Below are 15307 nucleotides of genomic sequence, written 5' to 3'. Positions count from 1 at the left end.
GCTATGGCTTTGGCAACATGTGAACTCATATGGTTGAGACATCTTCTTCAGGAGTTGCGATTTGGAAAGGATGAACAGATGAAACTCATCTGTGATAACCAGGCCGCATTACATATTGCATCCAATCCAGTCTTTCATGAAAGGACCAAGCATATTGAAGTTGACTGTCATTTCATTAGAGAGAAGATCGCATCAGGATGTGTTGCTACAAGTTTTGTCAATTCAAATGATCAACTAGCAGACATCTTCACTAAATCTCTCAGAGGTCCTAGGATTAAATATATTTGTAACAAGCTTGGTGCATATGACGTATATGCTTCAGCTTGAGGGGGAGTGTTGAATATAATGTATGTATAGTATACTATCTTTCCTTGTTAATATAGGTCACATGTATGGTAGTTAGGACTCCTAGCCTTGTATATATATATCTCTCAATTGTAAGTAGAGATTAGATGAATGAAAATAAGGTTTTTCTCCTTTCTCTCTCTCTCTCTCTCTCAACAAAGATATTGCTTAATAAATGTATACCAGATTCATGTAGTTGTATTTCAAAAATCAAAACTTTCATAATTGACCAAAATTCCGAAAAGCATATTCTAATCTATCATACATTTTCAGAAGATAAGCAACTTTTGCCAGCATCATAGAACACTGGAATATTCTTGTCGCAATCTAACAAATTTTATGGCAATTTAGAAATCAATATATAAACAACTGTCACTGCTTATTAGCAGATTCAACCAATAATCAAACAATGATTTAAAAAGGATTCACTTCTCAAACTTGTTTAGAAGATTCAACCAGTAATCTGACAAATGATTTAAAAGGGATTCACTTCTCAAACTTGTTTAAGGAATTAGCTCAATAATTCTATGTTTTTCTTTGACAAAACTAACTCCAATTAAAAATAAAGAATTGAGTTCTACAGTGACACATTTCTCCACCTCTTACGGTAATGATTCTGAAGACTACAATCAATGCACATATGCATGCTTGTTCACAACCACCATGAGAATTACTAAAGCTAGTCCTATAAAAGAAAAAGGAATTATATACCCCATTCAATGTTGTCTATTTTCTGTTTTTCCAACCATATTAAAGAAGCCATCAGCATTATGACAGTCTTATTTTCTGATCAAAAACAAGTATCATCTCCTACCTATTTAAATAAATAAATAAACAGACTTCGGATATATAGCCTGATATCTTTGGCAGTGTTTCATTTCCTTAGTTGGTTGCAATTAGGTGGGCCAGAGAGGGCTCAGTTGATAATGATGACAATGCTGATCATATTTTCCTGCCACTGGCAGGAGAAAAAGAGAGTTGAAGCAGTTTCAGAAAATTTGAAGGCAAGGTGGATTGCTACAAGGAGATATTAGTATGTCAACTCCTTAGCAAAGATAAGAGTTGCAACACTTAAACAGTTTAGAGACTACATTCCTAGTTGATTTTGAGATGGTTACTGGTACAAGTGTTCATAGCTTTAGCAATCTTTATTTCCATTTTGATTGGAGCAGTTGTTACTTGGTTTTAAGAATTTCTCATCCTTCCTCCTTGGGTATGATTCTTTTATTCTTCCACAGAAGTTCTGTTACTTATCCAAACATTGAAAAGAAAAAAGAAAAGAAATGATATCCCGCTATATACCAAGGCTAACAAAAATTTAAATAAAAAACACACACAGAGAGATTAAGACCAGCTAACATAGTTTCACAAACACAAGATCCAGCAAAAAGCTCACTGGTTTAGTGATGCACTTAGCATCAGATTCAATTCAGCAAAGAGAAAAATTAAAATTATAAGAATATTATTAGAACAGAAAATATAAAAGGATATTCTTGTGCCTCTCGTGGTGGGAGCTCATGAGGTGATGGGAGAGTGAGAAGACGAGTTTGGGTAGAAAACTTTTGGAAGTACATTGCTAATTCCTTCAAGATTGCAGCAGGAGAAAGATGAAGATCTGGGAATGCAGGGATGACTGGATCATTCTGCAAAAGAGAGCAATTGTTATTTAAAAAGACTTTGCAAGTCCATAAACTAGAACAATATCTAATTTTTTTATCAGTAGAACAATATCTAACTTTTTTTATCAGTAGAACAATATCTAATTGACTAATGAACAAGCTATAGGATTTTTTTTTTTTTAATGGGAAAATAAGAAAACATATTAGAAGCACCTAAGAGGAGACGATCCAAAGTACACACAATGTATACAATACATGCCAAAAGGCTAACCAAGAAAAGGGAAAACAAAAAACAAACTCTCACTCCTTACTTGAAGTTCAACCAATGTAAAATAAGAAATATGTACATATTTCACTAACTCAAGTAATAACATCGATAAAAGAGCCAGATGATACAAGATCCACCATACCTTGAATATGTTGATCAGTCTATTGATTTTCACCCTTTTATACAGTGACTCGCTATCTTTCTCTGACGAGGTAGCTAAGACAACTAGAACAGGCAAAACACGAAGAAGAATATGCCGCTCTGGAAACAGGAGTGCAAAATCCAACTCTAATGACTCCACAGCAAAGACTATGAGCACTTGAAGAATGTCTTCTACACTATCTAGAATCAAGGACTTCAAGTTGGATATAGAAATGTATCACCATTTATATATGTCCCATCAATAACAAAATCCAGATTATTTTTCACCTTTATGAAAAAGTATGTAGCACAAAGTGTACATATGCAGAACCCTTTTTCCAATGGTGTAAATGGAAATGTGTGCAATAGATAGAAAAAAAGGTGCATACAGACAGGATACTTGTTCACACGGAACATCTCTACATGCAAGTTCAATAAAATAGCCCATCTCGTGCTTAAGAAAATCTGCAACAACATAAAATAACCATAGTTAATTTACAAACTATTTATCAGACAGCCAGAATATTAGATTCCAAAATTCCAAAAATTATATATAGATATAGATATCCACCAAAGGAACTATCATGCAACTGATGCATCCTTTTCCAACATGTTATGAAGGTATAAAAGGAACCAGACTTGCACACCTGTAAATCATCCAACTCCTCCCTCATTGAGTCAGTGTCTTGCCAATGGACACTGACTTGAGTAAATGTCCTGATAAATTGGGAAGTGGTTAAAAAACAGACTTAAGCTAGAAAAAACTGTCTTTTGCAGAAAAGACTGGTATTATTGTGGCAACATTTTTTTTTCTTTGAAAAAAAAAAAAAATCAAATTGAAGCTGCCATAAGCTGTAGTGATTTACTGCAATAAATCTAAAGTGAGAGAGAAAATAGTTAAGGAAAATATCTAACCATGTTGCGTAAGAGACATGTAAAGTTGCAGTAAAATATCATAGAACACTCGAAGAAATAACACTTCAATTATTTAGGGAAAATTGCTAGCATGCATAATAAGGAAAATCAAACTCAACTCGCTCAACAAAGCCTTATAACAATTACTAGGACCTAGGTATATGCCACCCAAATCCATCTTCACCATTTTGCACTATGCAGGGATATACACTAACACCCAACATAAAATTACAAATTTTCAAGGTTCACATTTACAAGAGCATGGTTAAAGATTTTACAACTGAGTATCAAGAGAAACCCCCCTTCCCCCAGGCTCAAGCCCAGGCTGCTCAGGTTCATGTAAAAGATAATTCTAGCACAAAAGCATGGTTATTAAGCATAAAATTATGGTTCCTAAGTATTGATGGGTACATGTCAATATCAAAATCATGCAGTATCAATCAGCTGTCTGTCATCAATCTATATTGGAACAATCAAAACCATGCAGCTAAGTCTGGGAAAGATGTTTTCTTTTTCTGACACATGATTTTTCGCCCTATATTTCATGACATTGCTTTGAACCTGACACCTCCATCTTCAACACAACCCCTTGTCACCTGATCTAGGCCTAACAGGCCTCACACTTTGAATGATCCTGTGATGTATAGTAGGATCCCATACCCCATTTCTAATAGAAAGGATGGTGATATATATACATGAAGCAGGGATGAAAAAAGGCTAGTTAGTTCCTCAACTCTGGATCAGAAAGGTTCCAATGAAAATTGAAATTCCAAGATGGACTGAAAGAGGATCAATCTATGACCGAGGAAATAAACATATTTCTAGTCTTTACTAATCTGAAAAGATTTGGAAATTGAAACTTGAGATGATAACCACTCAACCAAATATCTTCCCAAAAATTATGAGTAAAATATATGACTGAAGCTCTCAGTTTATGAAATTCTACAATTTCCTTTAAGGTAAACATGTTGATTATACTTTCAGATTTTTAGAGCCCAACCATTCAAAGTCTAAATTAGCTTGATGTAGCAGTTATAAAAAAATGATAAGTGGATTAAAAGAAAATGATAAAAGAAAGATATATCAATTGTTTGATTATGTGTTGCTGGTTTAATATTTTGTTCACCCAATCATTCACTTGCTTTTGTTTTTATCAATAAGAAACCAACATTTTATTAAATTATATATAATAAAAAGAAATAAAGGTACAAAGAAGTCCTATGGGGAAAAGAAAGAATTAAAAAATAGAAAGGTCTCAGCACAACCCATAAAATTTTGAGCCTAAATCACCATAATGCTATGACGTAAGCAGAGACCCAACTTCCTGAATGTAAGAAGTCCCTACAGAAGTCTATAGGAATGGAAGGTCTGTCTTAGCTAATTGATCTGCTAACTCGTAGGTGGACCTTGGCATCCATGAAAGGCAGCAACTCATCTCTTTCAGAAGTGTTAGGATCTTCTGAATGTGGATAGACTATCTCCATGTTCCCCTCTTTCCTAAGCAACACACAGGCTAACAATAGCCTAGCCACTTTCTACCTGAAAGTCACTAATCCCCATTTGCCTCAATTAAGCCTTTCTTGCTACTTGGAGTGTCTATTTTGTAGGAAAGATAAGAAGGTAAGTCCTGAGAACTTTATAATGTTTATCTTTTGATGTATCTAGAAGAACATAAACCGGAGTCTTTGAAGGATCAGAGCATTTTGAGTTGAATATTTTTTTTTTTTTTTTGATAGGAAACGACAAAGGAATATATTGATAAAAAGAAGGTACAAATAGAAGGATGAGGAATCCTCCCACCAAAGAGAAACAAGACTACAAGTAATCAAATATAAGAAAATACTAAGAGAGAATAAGCAAACACTCTAGTTACACACCGCTAACCAATCAAGTTGAAACACATTAAGAGGTATCCCCTTAAAAACCTTAGAACAAAAAGCCCAAAGAGAAGCAAGAAAACGAATAGAATCCCAAAGATACTCTGAATTCCTTACTTTATCCTCAAAAATCCTTGCATTTCTCTCCCGCCACACCACCCACATTAACGTGATGCACGCATCTTGCCATAAAACAATCCCTCTCTTAGAAGATCTAAAACCATTAAAATTAGTAGATAACATGTCAGAGATGCTCCATGGGGGAACCCAATCCGTCTTTGCTAATTGAAATAATCTGTGTCACAACCCCATCATCAAAGAGCAATGGAGGAAAAGGTGAGCTATTGTTTCTCCATGCTTCATGCATAACTTACATATGTCGGGACTAAGTGCTTTATAGGGTCTTCTCAATTGTAGCAAGTCATTAGTATTAACCTTCTTGTGAGCCACCAACCAGACAAAGGACTTGACTTTGAAGGGGACTTGAGAATTCCAGACAAACTTGGTAGGGAAAACTGGAGGCGACTCAGAATATTGGGATAAGGCCAGAAAGAAAGATTTGACTACGAAAAGACCTGAAGGAGATAAGGACCAGGATCTCTTATCTGGAACCGAAGGTGATATGTGTAGACGATCAAGAGACCGCATAAGGCCTTCTAAATCTTCTATCTCAGAATCGGAAAGATTTCGACGAAAGTTGAAATTCCAAGAGAAAGGGTGGGTATATCCAAGAATTGATGAAATAGGAGCATTTTTATCCGTGACTATGCTAAGTAATCTTGGATATTGGACTCCCAAAGGTTGATCCCCCCACCACAAGTCTTCCCAAAACCGAATTCTATCCCCGTCACCTACCACAAACCGAGTAAACTTGGAAAACTCTTGGAATACTAGTGCAATGGCCTTCCAAGGACAACGATGAGACCATCTAACTGTATTGTTGACATCCCAGCCATTGGAGTGTGATCCATAAATGCTTAAGATAACCTGATGCCATAGAGCTGAACCCTCCCTAGGATATCTCCACAACCACTTCCCTAAAAGAGCGATATTCCTTACAAAAATCTTTCCAAATCCCAATCCCCCTCTCGATTTCGGCTTACACACTACATCCCAATTAACCAAATGGTCTCTTTTGCCTTCCCCTACACTTGACCATAAAAAATCTCTTTGCATTCTCTCAATTTTTGCTGCCACTGAGGCGGAAATCTTAAACAAGGAGAGAAAGTAACATGGCATATGGGTAAGACAAGATTGAATGAGGGTTATCCTGCCTCCAAAAGATAAATACGCCATCTGCCACCCATCTAATCTTCTTGATATCCTCTCAATCACAGGATCCCAAAAACCACCCGCCTTAGGATTCCCCCCCAGAGGAAGACCCAGGTAAAGTATAGGCCGCCCAAAAGCCTTGCAGTCAAGCATCTCGGCCAATCTAAAAAGGTGATTCTGTTCAAGATTAATGCCATAGATATTGCTTTTGTCAAGATTAACTTTTAAACCGGAAATATGCCCAAACACTAGCAGAACATTCTTAAGGGTCATCATATCCTCTTCTCGAGTACTGGAAAAGAAAATGGTATCATTTGCAAATTGTAAATGGGATACCCTTGTTCTGTTCCTACCCACCCTAAAACCCTCCAAGACGTTTCTCTCCTCAACTTTCAATAACATCCTACTCAATACATCTGCCACTATAGTGAACAAAAAAGGTGATAAAGGGTCGCCTTGTCTTAAACCTCTAGATGCCTTAACCCACCCTTTCGCATTACCGTTCACTAGGACTGCAAAAGAAACCGAGGACAAGCAACCTCTCATCCATTTCCTCCATCTAAGACTAAACCCTTTCATCTCCAACACATGATCCAAAAAATCCCAACTCGCGTGGTCATAGGCCTTTTCAAAGTCAATTTTGAATACAACTCCTTCCTCCCCTGATCTTCTTTTATCATCCACTATCTCATTGGCTATGAGAACTGCATCCAAAATTTGTCTCCCTTGAACGAAGGCTCCTTGAGTAGAATGGATGGTCTCGTGAAGTACCCCTCTTAGACGCCCTGCTAACACTTTGGCTATTATCTTGTAAAGACTAGTGATCAAGCTAATAGGTCTAAAGTCTGAAATTCTCCTTGACATGCTTTTTTTGGGTAACAGAACTATAAAAAAAGCGTTGGTGCTTTGATTGATAATTCCGCTCCTATGAAATTCTGCAAACACTCTCACTAGATCCTCCTTTATCACTTCCCAACAATCTTGAAACACTGCAATGGTAAAGCCATCCGGCCCCGGAGCCTTATCCCTATCCATCTGAAAAACGGCCTTATAAATCTCTTCTTCAGTAAAGGGGGATTCCAACCTAGACGCACTCTCACCAGAAATAGGGGACCAATCTAAGCCTTCCACTCTCCAAGGTTCTCCAGAAGGACTCACGTAGAGCTTTTCGAAATACCTTAATATCTCCTCTTTTATGCTCTTTGAATCCTTCAACATTAGGCCACTTTCATTCTCCAACTCCTTGATAAATTTCCTATTTTGCCTGCCATTGGCCACCTTATGAAAAAAATTTGAGTTACAATCCCCTTCTTTTACCCATTTCACCCTAGCTTTTTGTCTCCAATGTATTTCTTCCCTCAAAATCAACTCCTCTAGCTCCCCTTTTCTTAAAGCTCTCTGGACTAAAAGTTCATGGGATAGGCCCCCTTCTTGCTCCAAGGAATCAAAGTTAGCTAAATCAGATAAGATATCTTTTTTCCTTTTACTTAGCTCTCCAAAAGAAGTTTTATTCCACTCTTTTAATTTGGCTTTAACGAACTGTAATTTCCTTATGAATTTGTGCCCCTCCCACCCATTTCCTTGAAACTCTCTCCACCAACTTCCAAAACTCTCCTTAAAACTAGGATGTTGTAACCACATATTCTCAAACCCGAACGGCGTTGGTCCCCACTTGAACAGATTGGTTTCCAAGACAATCAACCAATGATCCGATGTCCATCTTGGCAGTACTCCTTGAAGACTTTGAGGAAATACTTGTTCCCACTCATTTGAGTACAGGAAACGATCTAATCTCTTGCATACTAGATTCTCTTGCATGTTTGATCAAGTAAATGATGCGCTCCTTAAAGGTGAATCTATCAATTCGCAATCTCTTATGAAATCAACAAAATCCTTCATGCTTGGGGTTAATCTAGAACCTCCCATTTTTTCTGAACTTCTCCTTATGATATTAAAATCGCCTCCCACACACCAACGCAGAGAAGAAAGCCCAACAATGTCTGAAAGCTCCACCCAAAAATCCTTCCTGAGAGCTAAGTTGTTTGGGCCATAAACTGCAAATAGCCACAATAATTCGCATTCGTCCAGTGCGAACTTGATTGAGACCCAAAAAGAACCTAACACTACCTCCTCCCTACGCAATTTTTTAGAGTCCCAGATGATCAAAATCCCACCCGAAGCCCCACTCGCCGGAAGGGCTGCCCAATCCTTATTTCTGGCTGTCCAAACACTACCCACGAACCTTCTATCGCACTCCGCCTTTTTTGTTTCCTGAATCACCACTACATCCAGCTTTTCTGATCTCAGAAAATCCTTAACCACCCTTCTCTTTTTCTTTGAACCCAAACCCCTGGTATTCCAACTGATTATCTTCATGTGAAACTCTCTGACCCTGATCTCCGAACCAAATCCAATTGGTCTCACAATCCTATGTAGCATCTGCTCTTCCTCCTAGAATATACCTTGATATCCAGAGTCTTTAAAACCTCACGTGCTTTTTCCATTTTCCTAGGGGACAGTCCTTCTATTTGGAACTCGCCCGAAGGAGAGCCCGCAATACCTTCCATGTTAACTGCAGCCTTACTGGATTCCTTGCTAGGCGATCTTAGATTAGCTGAGAGAGGGTTGACACTCTCGAACATCTGATAAGGACAAGCAGGTTGGATCACCTCCATTTCTAAATTAGGGATATTAACAGGAATTTGACCTTCGAAAGCATCGTTGACTTTTTTGAAAAAAAATTCAAAATTTACTCGGTTTTCCATAGGAACCAGAGATTGAGAAACTGAACCGGAAAGCATGGGGGTAGAAGGACTCAGAATGGGGACGGAAGGATTCATGAGGGAATTAGAGAAGCCACTAGAAGGGGGTATATATGGCTGGGTGGACTGAAAAAGTGAAGGCAATACCTCCAGATTTTCTGCAACCATCAAACCACAATTCCCCAACAAGCTAGGCCCTTTACCTTTGGTTTCTGGCGAAGAAGGCATAACCATGACTGCTAAGCCACGAGGATCAGACCCCACTCGGCCCAAAAATCCTTCCATATCTTCGTCGGCTGAAAAATTGTTTAGATCCGCTTCCTTTCTCGGCAACGAAGCCCTTTCCCCTAAATTCTTCTTGCGAAGCCTTGGAAATCGACGAGAAAAGAGAGGGCTTGCACTTAATCCTCTATTCGCCTGAGATTCGGCATCTGAAGTCTCTGCCTTTGGGTCCTCTTCGCTGTCCGCCTTGATCTTTCCGTGCAAAATGGGCTCGCTGCTACACCGGATTCCCTGTCGGTGCTCTGAGCTTGGGGGAAAGAAGGTTGACCACAGCTTCCTTGAACCGTACAACACCTTCTTCTTCGCTAACCTGCTCGACTGAACCTCGAGGAGTCCAGGAGTTGTTTTCCCCTTTTCATTTGCAGAAGATGAGTCTTCTTCCTTGCGTAACGACGCCACAGTCTCAATTGGGGTAAACTCTTCTGGGCTTAGGCCCAACCCCAACGGGCCTTTAAGCTTGCAGCCCATTATAGCTGCTCTTGGACCAGGCTTTGCCAGCTGGGCCTTCCTCTCACAGGCCCGACAGCCCACATCGGCGATGGCCTCGTCTTCTCCGACCCAATCTCCTCCTGCTTCTTCAATCCCGTCCAGCCCATCTGTTGACTTATTTGAATTCAAACGAGACTGCGACGGGAGCTGGCAGCCCTTGCCACGTTTGCCGGCTGAGGTAAGCACCGCCTTACCCCTTTCTCCCTCCTTCCTTTGTCTGCTATCTTCCCCGACACAGTATCTTCCCCCCGCCGTTGATCTGCCACTCTCCCCTCGTCTTCCTCCACCTGTCCCCAAGTGAGAAGCGACAGCCACCCGAGTCGGCTCACCCTTTTCGCTACCTCTCCGTCTTTCTTCATCTCCGACCACTACGACGACGACTATAAACACCCAATCCCCATCAGTCACCTCTAACAGAGCTGGAAGGATTGCCCTATCCTTCATTGCGATCTTTAATCTGGCCTTGCTGAGATCGAACAGCTCCAACGTTCGCCAATCAATTTCATTTACCGTCCCCCATTGCTCCACAATCTTCTTCAGGTGTACCTCCGACCATAGGTGAAATGGCAGCCCCCGTAATTCGATCCAACCTTCTCTAAACTTCCCATCTATTTCCGCATTTTCCTTCGGTGACCATCTTTGCAACTGGATGATGTTCCTTTCCCCTACCCTTAAATTCCTCAAATCATGGAGAAATATAGCTTCCTCGATTGTTTCAACGAAAAATACACCATTTCCAGCTGAAATGGGTACAATCATTACAACGCCTTTCTTCCCTAAGCTTCTCACCACCGATCTTCCAACCTCAGCCCAATTCTCCCTGTCACACTTGCTTTCACATACCACAGCTCGTGCCCACCTCCCAACTAGAACTAGACCACCTCCTCTTGGTCCTTCATCACTGACTGCCTTCGCATAGGATCTGTGCATCGAGCCCACGTTATTGTGAGGCCAGCTTTCCCCTCTTATATTCCTTCCTTTTTCTACTACATTCGGATAGGGGACCACCAACATTGAAGATAGCGCTTTTTTTATATTCTCCCATCCTCTGCCCTTGTCGCCCTCAGGAATGATCAGAACGGAAGGTTTTCTATTGGTAGCAAACTCCGAGATCCTTATGAACCTTCCATGGTTGTTGAAGCCAACTTCCATCAGATGAACCCTGCATTTTCCCCTGAATTTTTTGTTGAAACCCATATGGCTCTTCAATGCTAAGGCTTTCGTCAAGTATTCAACCAACCACCCAACTGCTTCCTTTTCAAAACCTAATGCAAAAACAGAGCCTCTACTTATCTCTGTCATCGAACACCATTGGCCTCCTTGCTCGCCTTCCAACCTAATCAAGAAGGTCTTCCTCTCAACCAAGACCTTCAATGTCTTCCTCTCTATAAAAAAAAATGAGTAACTTCTAGTCCTCACTCCATTTTGAGTTGAATATTAGAGATGTTTTTTCTTCTCTTTTTTTATAGCAAAAAACAAGAATTTCATTTTTCATAAAATAAGTTCAAAGAATGATAAGAAATCCTTCCCCTATAACAATCCACAAAGAAATTTGATGAAAAGCTGGAAAAACCGTCATTCAGGGAGGTATGCAATCCCCTTTTTAGCTCCCTACTTTGCTAAATGACTATCTCATGATTAGCTAGCAAGGAACCTAAGAAAAGAAGCTCCTCAACTTTGAAGCAATATCAGAAATTTGACAAAGCCATCTATCAAACTTCCATGAGCCTCTTTCTTTCTTATTCACCCAAGATAGGAATTCCATTGAATCTTCCTCTACTAAAAATACTTTATATAAATCAATTTAATTTTTTATTTAAAATGTAATAAAACATGCTTTAATAAAAGTATTTTTAAATTTTTAAAACAAATAAATATAAATATATTAAATGAATTTAAGCTATTTTTTATAAAAATTTCATAAATATTATCTTTAATCATATTAATGCTAATTACACTTACAAAATAACTTGAATATGTGTATTCTTACTTATTTTATTTTTTAAAAAGTTTTCTAAACATTTTCATGAATTTTGAATCATTTTTGTTCTATCAATATTTTTGTCAAAATATTCACCGATATTTCTCCGATATATCTGTAAAATCCAAGTACCAATATATTTGTGTTTACCGATATTTCAAATTTTGGTTTTGATCAGGTTTGTATTTAGGGAAGCGTTTCTCATCCTTCTTTTGTTTAATCTGTTAATGAAAATGTTTTTGTTTCTGGATTTGTATTTTGAGGAAAGGACTTCTCATCCTTCTGTTGTGCCTTTATTATCATTAATAAATATTTTATTTCAGATCAAAAAAAAATGTTTCTGTTTTCTTATCAAAACAATATGATATAGAGCAAAGAGGATTAACTGGCATACCTCTTATACCAAGAGAAATCATTAGGTATGCTTGCTTTCGCATTCTTAAGATGATCAAGTTGCACCAACACATCTAGTAATTTCAACATAGACCTGAAGTAAAGTAACAAATTAATTCGAGTATATATATTGGTCCTCCACATTTAAAACAAAAAAAAAACGTCTAATTAGCCACAACAAATGAGTGACAAGGAAAAAAAATTACTAAATGGAAAGTACATACACATTATATAACTTTTTTCTTTATTATATGACATTTAGCTAAGAAAAATATCATTCTATGATGTCTACAAGCAATCATTACTCAATTTTTTTAGACACTAATATTTCAACACCAACGGATTTTATTTTAAGGAAAACATACTTGAGCTATAAAAATGCATTCAACAATAAAGAAGGATTTCATGTAGAATATCATAACTACTTCACTAAAGGCTCCATGTAGAAAACTTGCATATTTTATTGTTCAATTCAAATGTGGAACTTTTTTGACAAGGGAAAAATTTGCATGTATCATTTTCCTTTTCTTTTCATGGGTTTAGCTAAAGATCTTTTCATGAAGTGTAACCTTCACTTTCATGTAATTTGAAGGACAGGCTAAAATATGGTGGGGTGCAAAGTGGCGTTTGTAAACATGCTCATGAAATCCAAAAAGAAACTACCCAAATACAATCACATGACAAATTACATTCAGTAGTTCCACTAAAATATTATAGAAGAATTAAAAGAAAGTTAAATCTGGCCAATGATATTGAATTTTCAATTTTTTTTCAGATCAGAAACAAACACCTTTTCATTAAGATATGAATAGTCATATATGCAAGTTGAAAGCAATAAATAACCCAGAAAGTAAAAATGTTTTATTTTTATGAAAAGTTACAAATAGAAGTTCTTGTAAGTATAATAAACATCAACTAAAATATTTTCAAAAATGTATTAAAGTTTTTAAAAGAAATTTAGTGCACAAAAATTGAGTAAGAAACTTCATTCAAAAATAATTTTAACAACTTTAGTATTGAAAAAGTTCTATAGAAATTTAAAAATAAAAAAGTAATTCCCCTAAGAAATTTCAGAATGTTTTATATAAGAAAAGCAAAATATGCTACAGATGATAATAAATTCATGAAAATTTTATTTAGATATAAATTTCAAAGAGCATTTGCAAGTAATAACAAAAACCCATTTTTTATAGATAAAAAGTATTAATAGTGAAGTAAAAAAGTGAGAAAAGTAAGATTCTTGATTTGGAAATGGCAAAAGATGAAGAGAGCTAAGAGAGTGTGTCTTGGTCTAGTCAATTGTGTATTATTAGTCAAAAAAAAATGTCAACTGAAGACCAGTAAATAATTGGTACAGTTTTTCAAACCAATTTCAACATTTAATGAGCCAGATTAGTGGTCACTGGTAAGAACCATAAAGACAAATGGCAGCCACCTTTAAAAGTTTATCAGAGGCGCAAAGGAGTGGGCTCCAAGTCCCAAGCTTTAATTTGGCACTCTGTAGATGATAATGGGCTTAGTTGGGATCTTATATAAGTCAATATGGCAGCTTAAGTTATGGGCTTTGTCAATGGTTAAAAAGTTACCATTTTCAGTCATTATTGTTATCACTTACCAACAGTCTTTAATGTGGTCAGTAATCAGTCCAAGGTTGTCATTTTCAAGTTGCATTTATTGTGTCTAGTTCCAAGGAGTTATATGTCCCTAGAAAAGTCTTATATAGTAGTTGATTAGTCTTTTGGAAGGAATCAATCAATGAATGAATTTTCAGCAGCCAGTTTTTCCTTTGTGAGATGCAAAGAGTACTTGGGTGTGAAGCCTAAGGTTTCTAAGAATAATTCCTAAGGTCCTTTCATTATACTCTCCTTTCATTTTATTTCCTGTACTGCATCAATATTTGGTATCAGAGCGAGGGCGATATCATGGTTACACGATCTGGAAGGAGTTTTAGAGGAAGATTAACTGATAGCCAGCGTGATGAAATGTTGATTCGGATGGTGGATCAGCTTGATAGCCTCCACACCGCTGGAGATATCACAAAGAAAGTGAGAATGGAGGTTCCTGATTTTGAAGGAAAGGTAGATGCTACTCAATTTGCTGATTGGTTGGCTGCAATTGAAGAGTACTTCGATTGGTATGACATGATAGATGATCGAAGAGTGAGGTTTGCTAAAATGAAACTGGTGGGCTTAACAAAAGTTTGGTGGACAGGTGTTGAAGGAGACATTAGAAGGATGGGGCTACCACCAATCAGCACATGGCAAGAGATGAAGGCTAAGCTTCGGGAGAAATATATGCCTACAAATTACTATGATAAGCTATGTGACCAGCTCATTAATTTGAGGCAGAACAACATGTCTGTTGCTGAGTATATGCAGACGTTTGATGAGTTAAAAACAAGGAGTCAAATAGTAGAAGACCCTCGACAAACACTTGCAAGATTCAAAGTTGGATTAAGGCCTGAAACCAAGCGGGAGTTGCTGCGTCAGCCATTATACAGCTTGGAACACGTTGCATTAGACATGGAGGAATACGTGGGACATTCATTCCATAGGAAGCCAGGAGCTATGACCATGGAATCTGCCCAAAAGAAGCTCCACGACACAAGTTGAAGTATGAAGCCAGGCTTATCTCATCCATTTAATCCACCTACAGGGTTTAAGTCATCTTCTTCTCAAGTGGCTGGCCCTAAAGGTAAGGGTATCAAATGTTTCAAGTGTCAACAACCTAGCCACATGGCATACAATTGTCCAAAGAACTTGCATATTGGGCAGGAACATGAAGAGGAACTAAAACCACAGAAGGATGAGCAAAACGAAAATTCATTTGACTATGGAGTCTATGATCCTGCTGACTTGGATGACGAAGAAGTGGACATTTCTCTAGCTTCTGTTGTGAGACGTATTCTTGCAGCCCCTAAAGTTGAGGAAGAAGATTGGCACTGAATTTCTATTTTTCAAATG

The 15307-nt window shown here is 37.8% G+C and overlaps 1 protein-coding gene across 2 annotated transcripts in view; it reads right to left on the bottom strand.

Annotated features, from left to right (window-relative positions):
- Positions 1 to 15307, bottom strand: part of LOC100253517 (protein PIR) — a 123294-nt gene that overhangs the window by 88676 nt on the left and 19311 nt on the right. For both annotated transcript variants that reach the window (XM_059736341.1, XM_059736342.1), the window contains exons 7-11: positions 12346 to 12438; positions 3021 to 3090; positions 2774 to 2838; positions 2375 to 2570; positions 1837 to 1988 (exon numbers count right to left, since the gene is read on the bottom strand). In XM_059736341.1, the coding sequence (XP_059592324.1) occupies positions 1837 to 1988; positions 2375 to 2570; positions 2774 to 2838; positions 3021 to 3090; positions 12346 to 12438 (576 nt within the window). The remainder of the gene's footprint in view (positions 1 to 1836; positions 1989 to 2374; positions 2571 to 2773; positions 2839 to 3020; positions 3091 to 12345; positions 12439 to 15307) is intronic.

The sequence above is a fragment of the Vitis vinifera genome, chromosome 4 (genome assembly GCF_030704535.1).
Source record: "Vitis vinifera cultivar Pinot Noir 40024 chromosome 4, ASM3070453v1".
In the NCBI taxonomy this organism is placed as follows: Eukaryota; Viridiplantae; Streptophyta; class Magnoliopsida; order Vitales; family Vitaceae; genus Vitis; species Vitis vinifera.
This window is presented reverse-complemented; position numbering and strand designations above follow the sequence as displayed.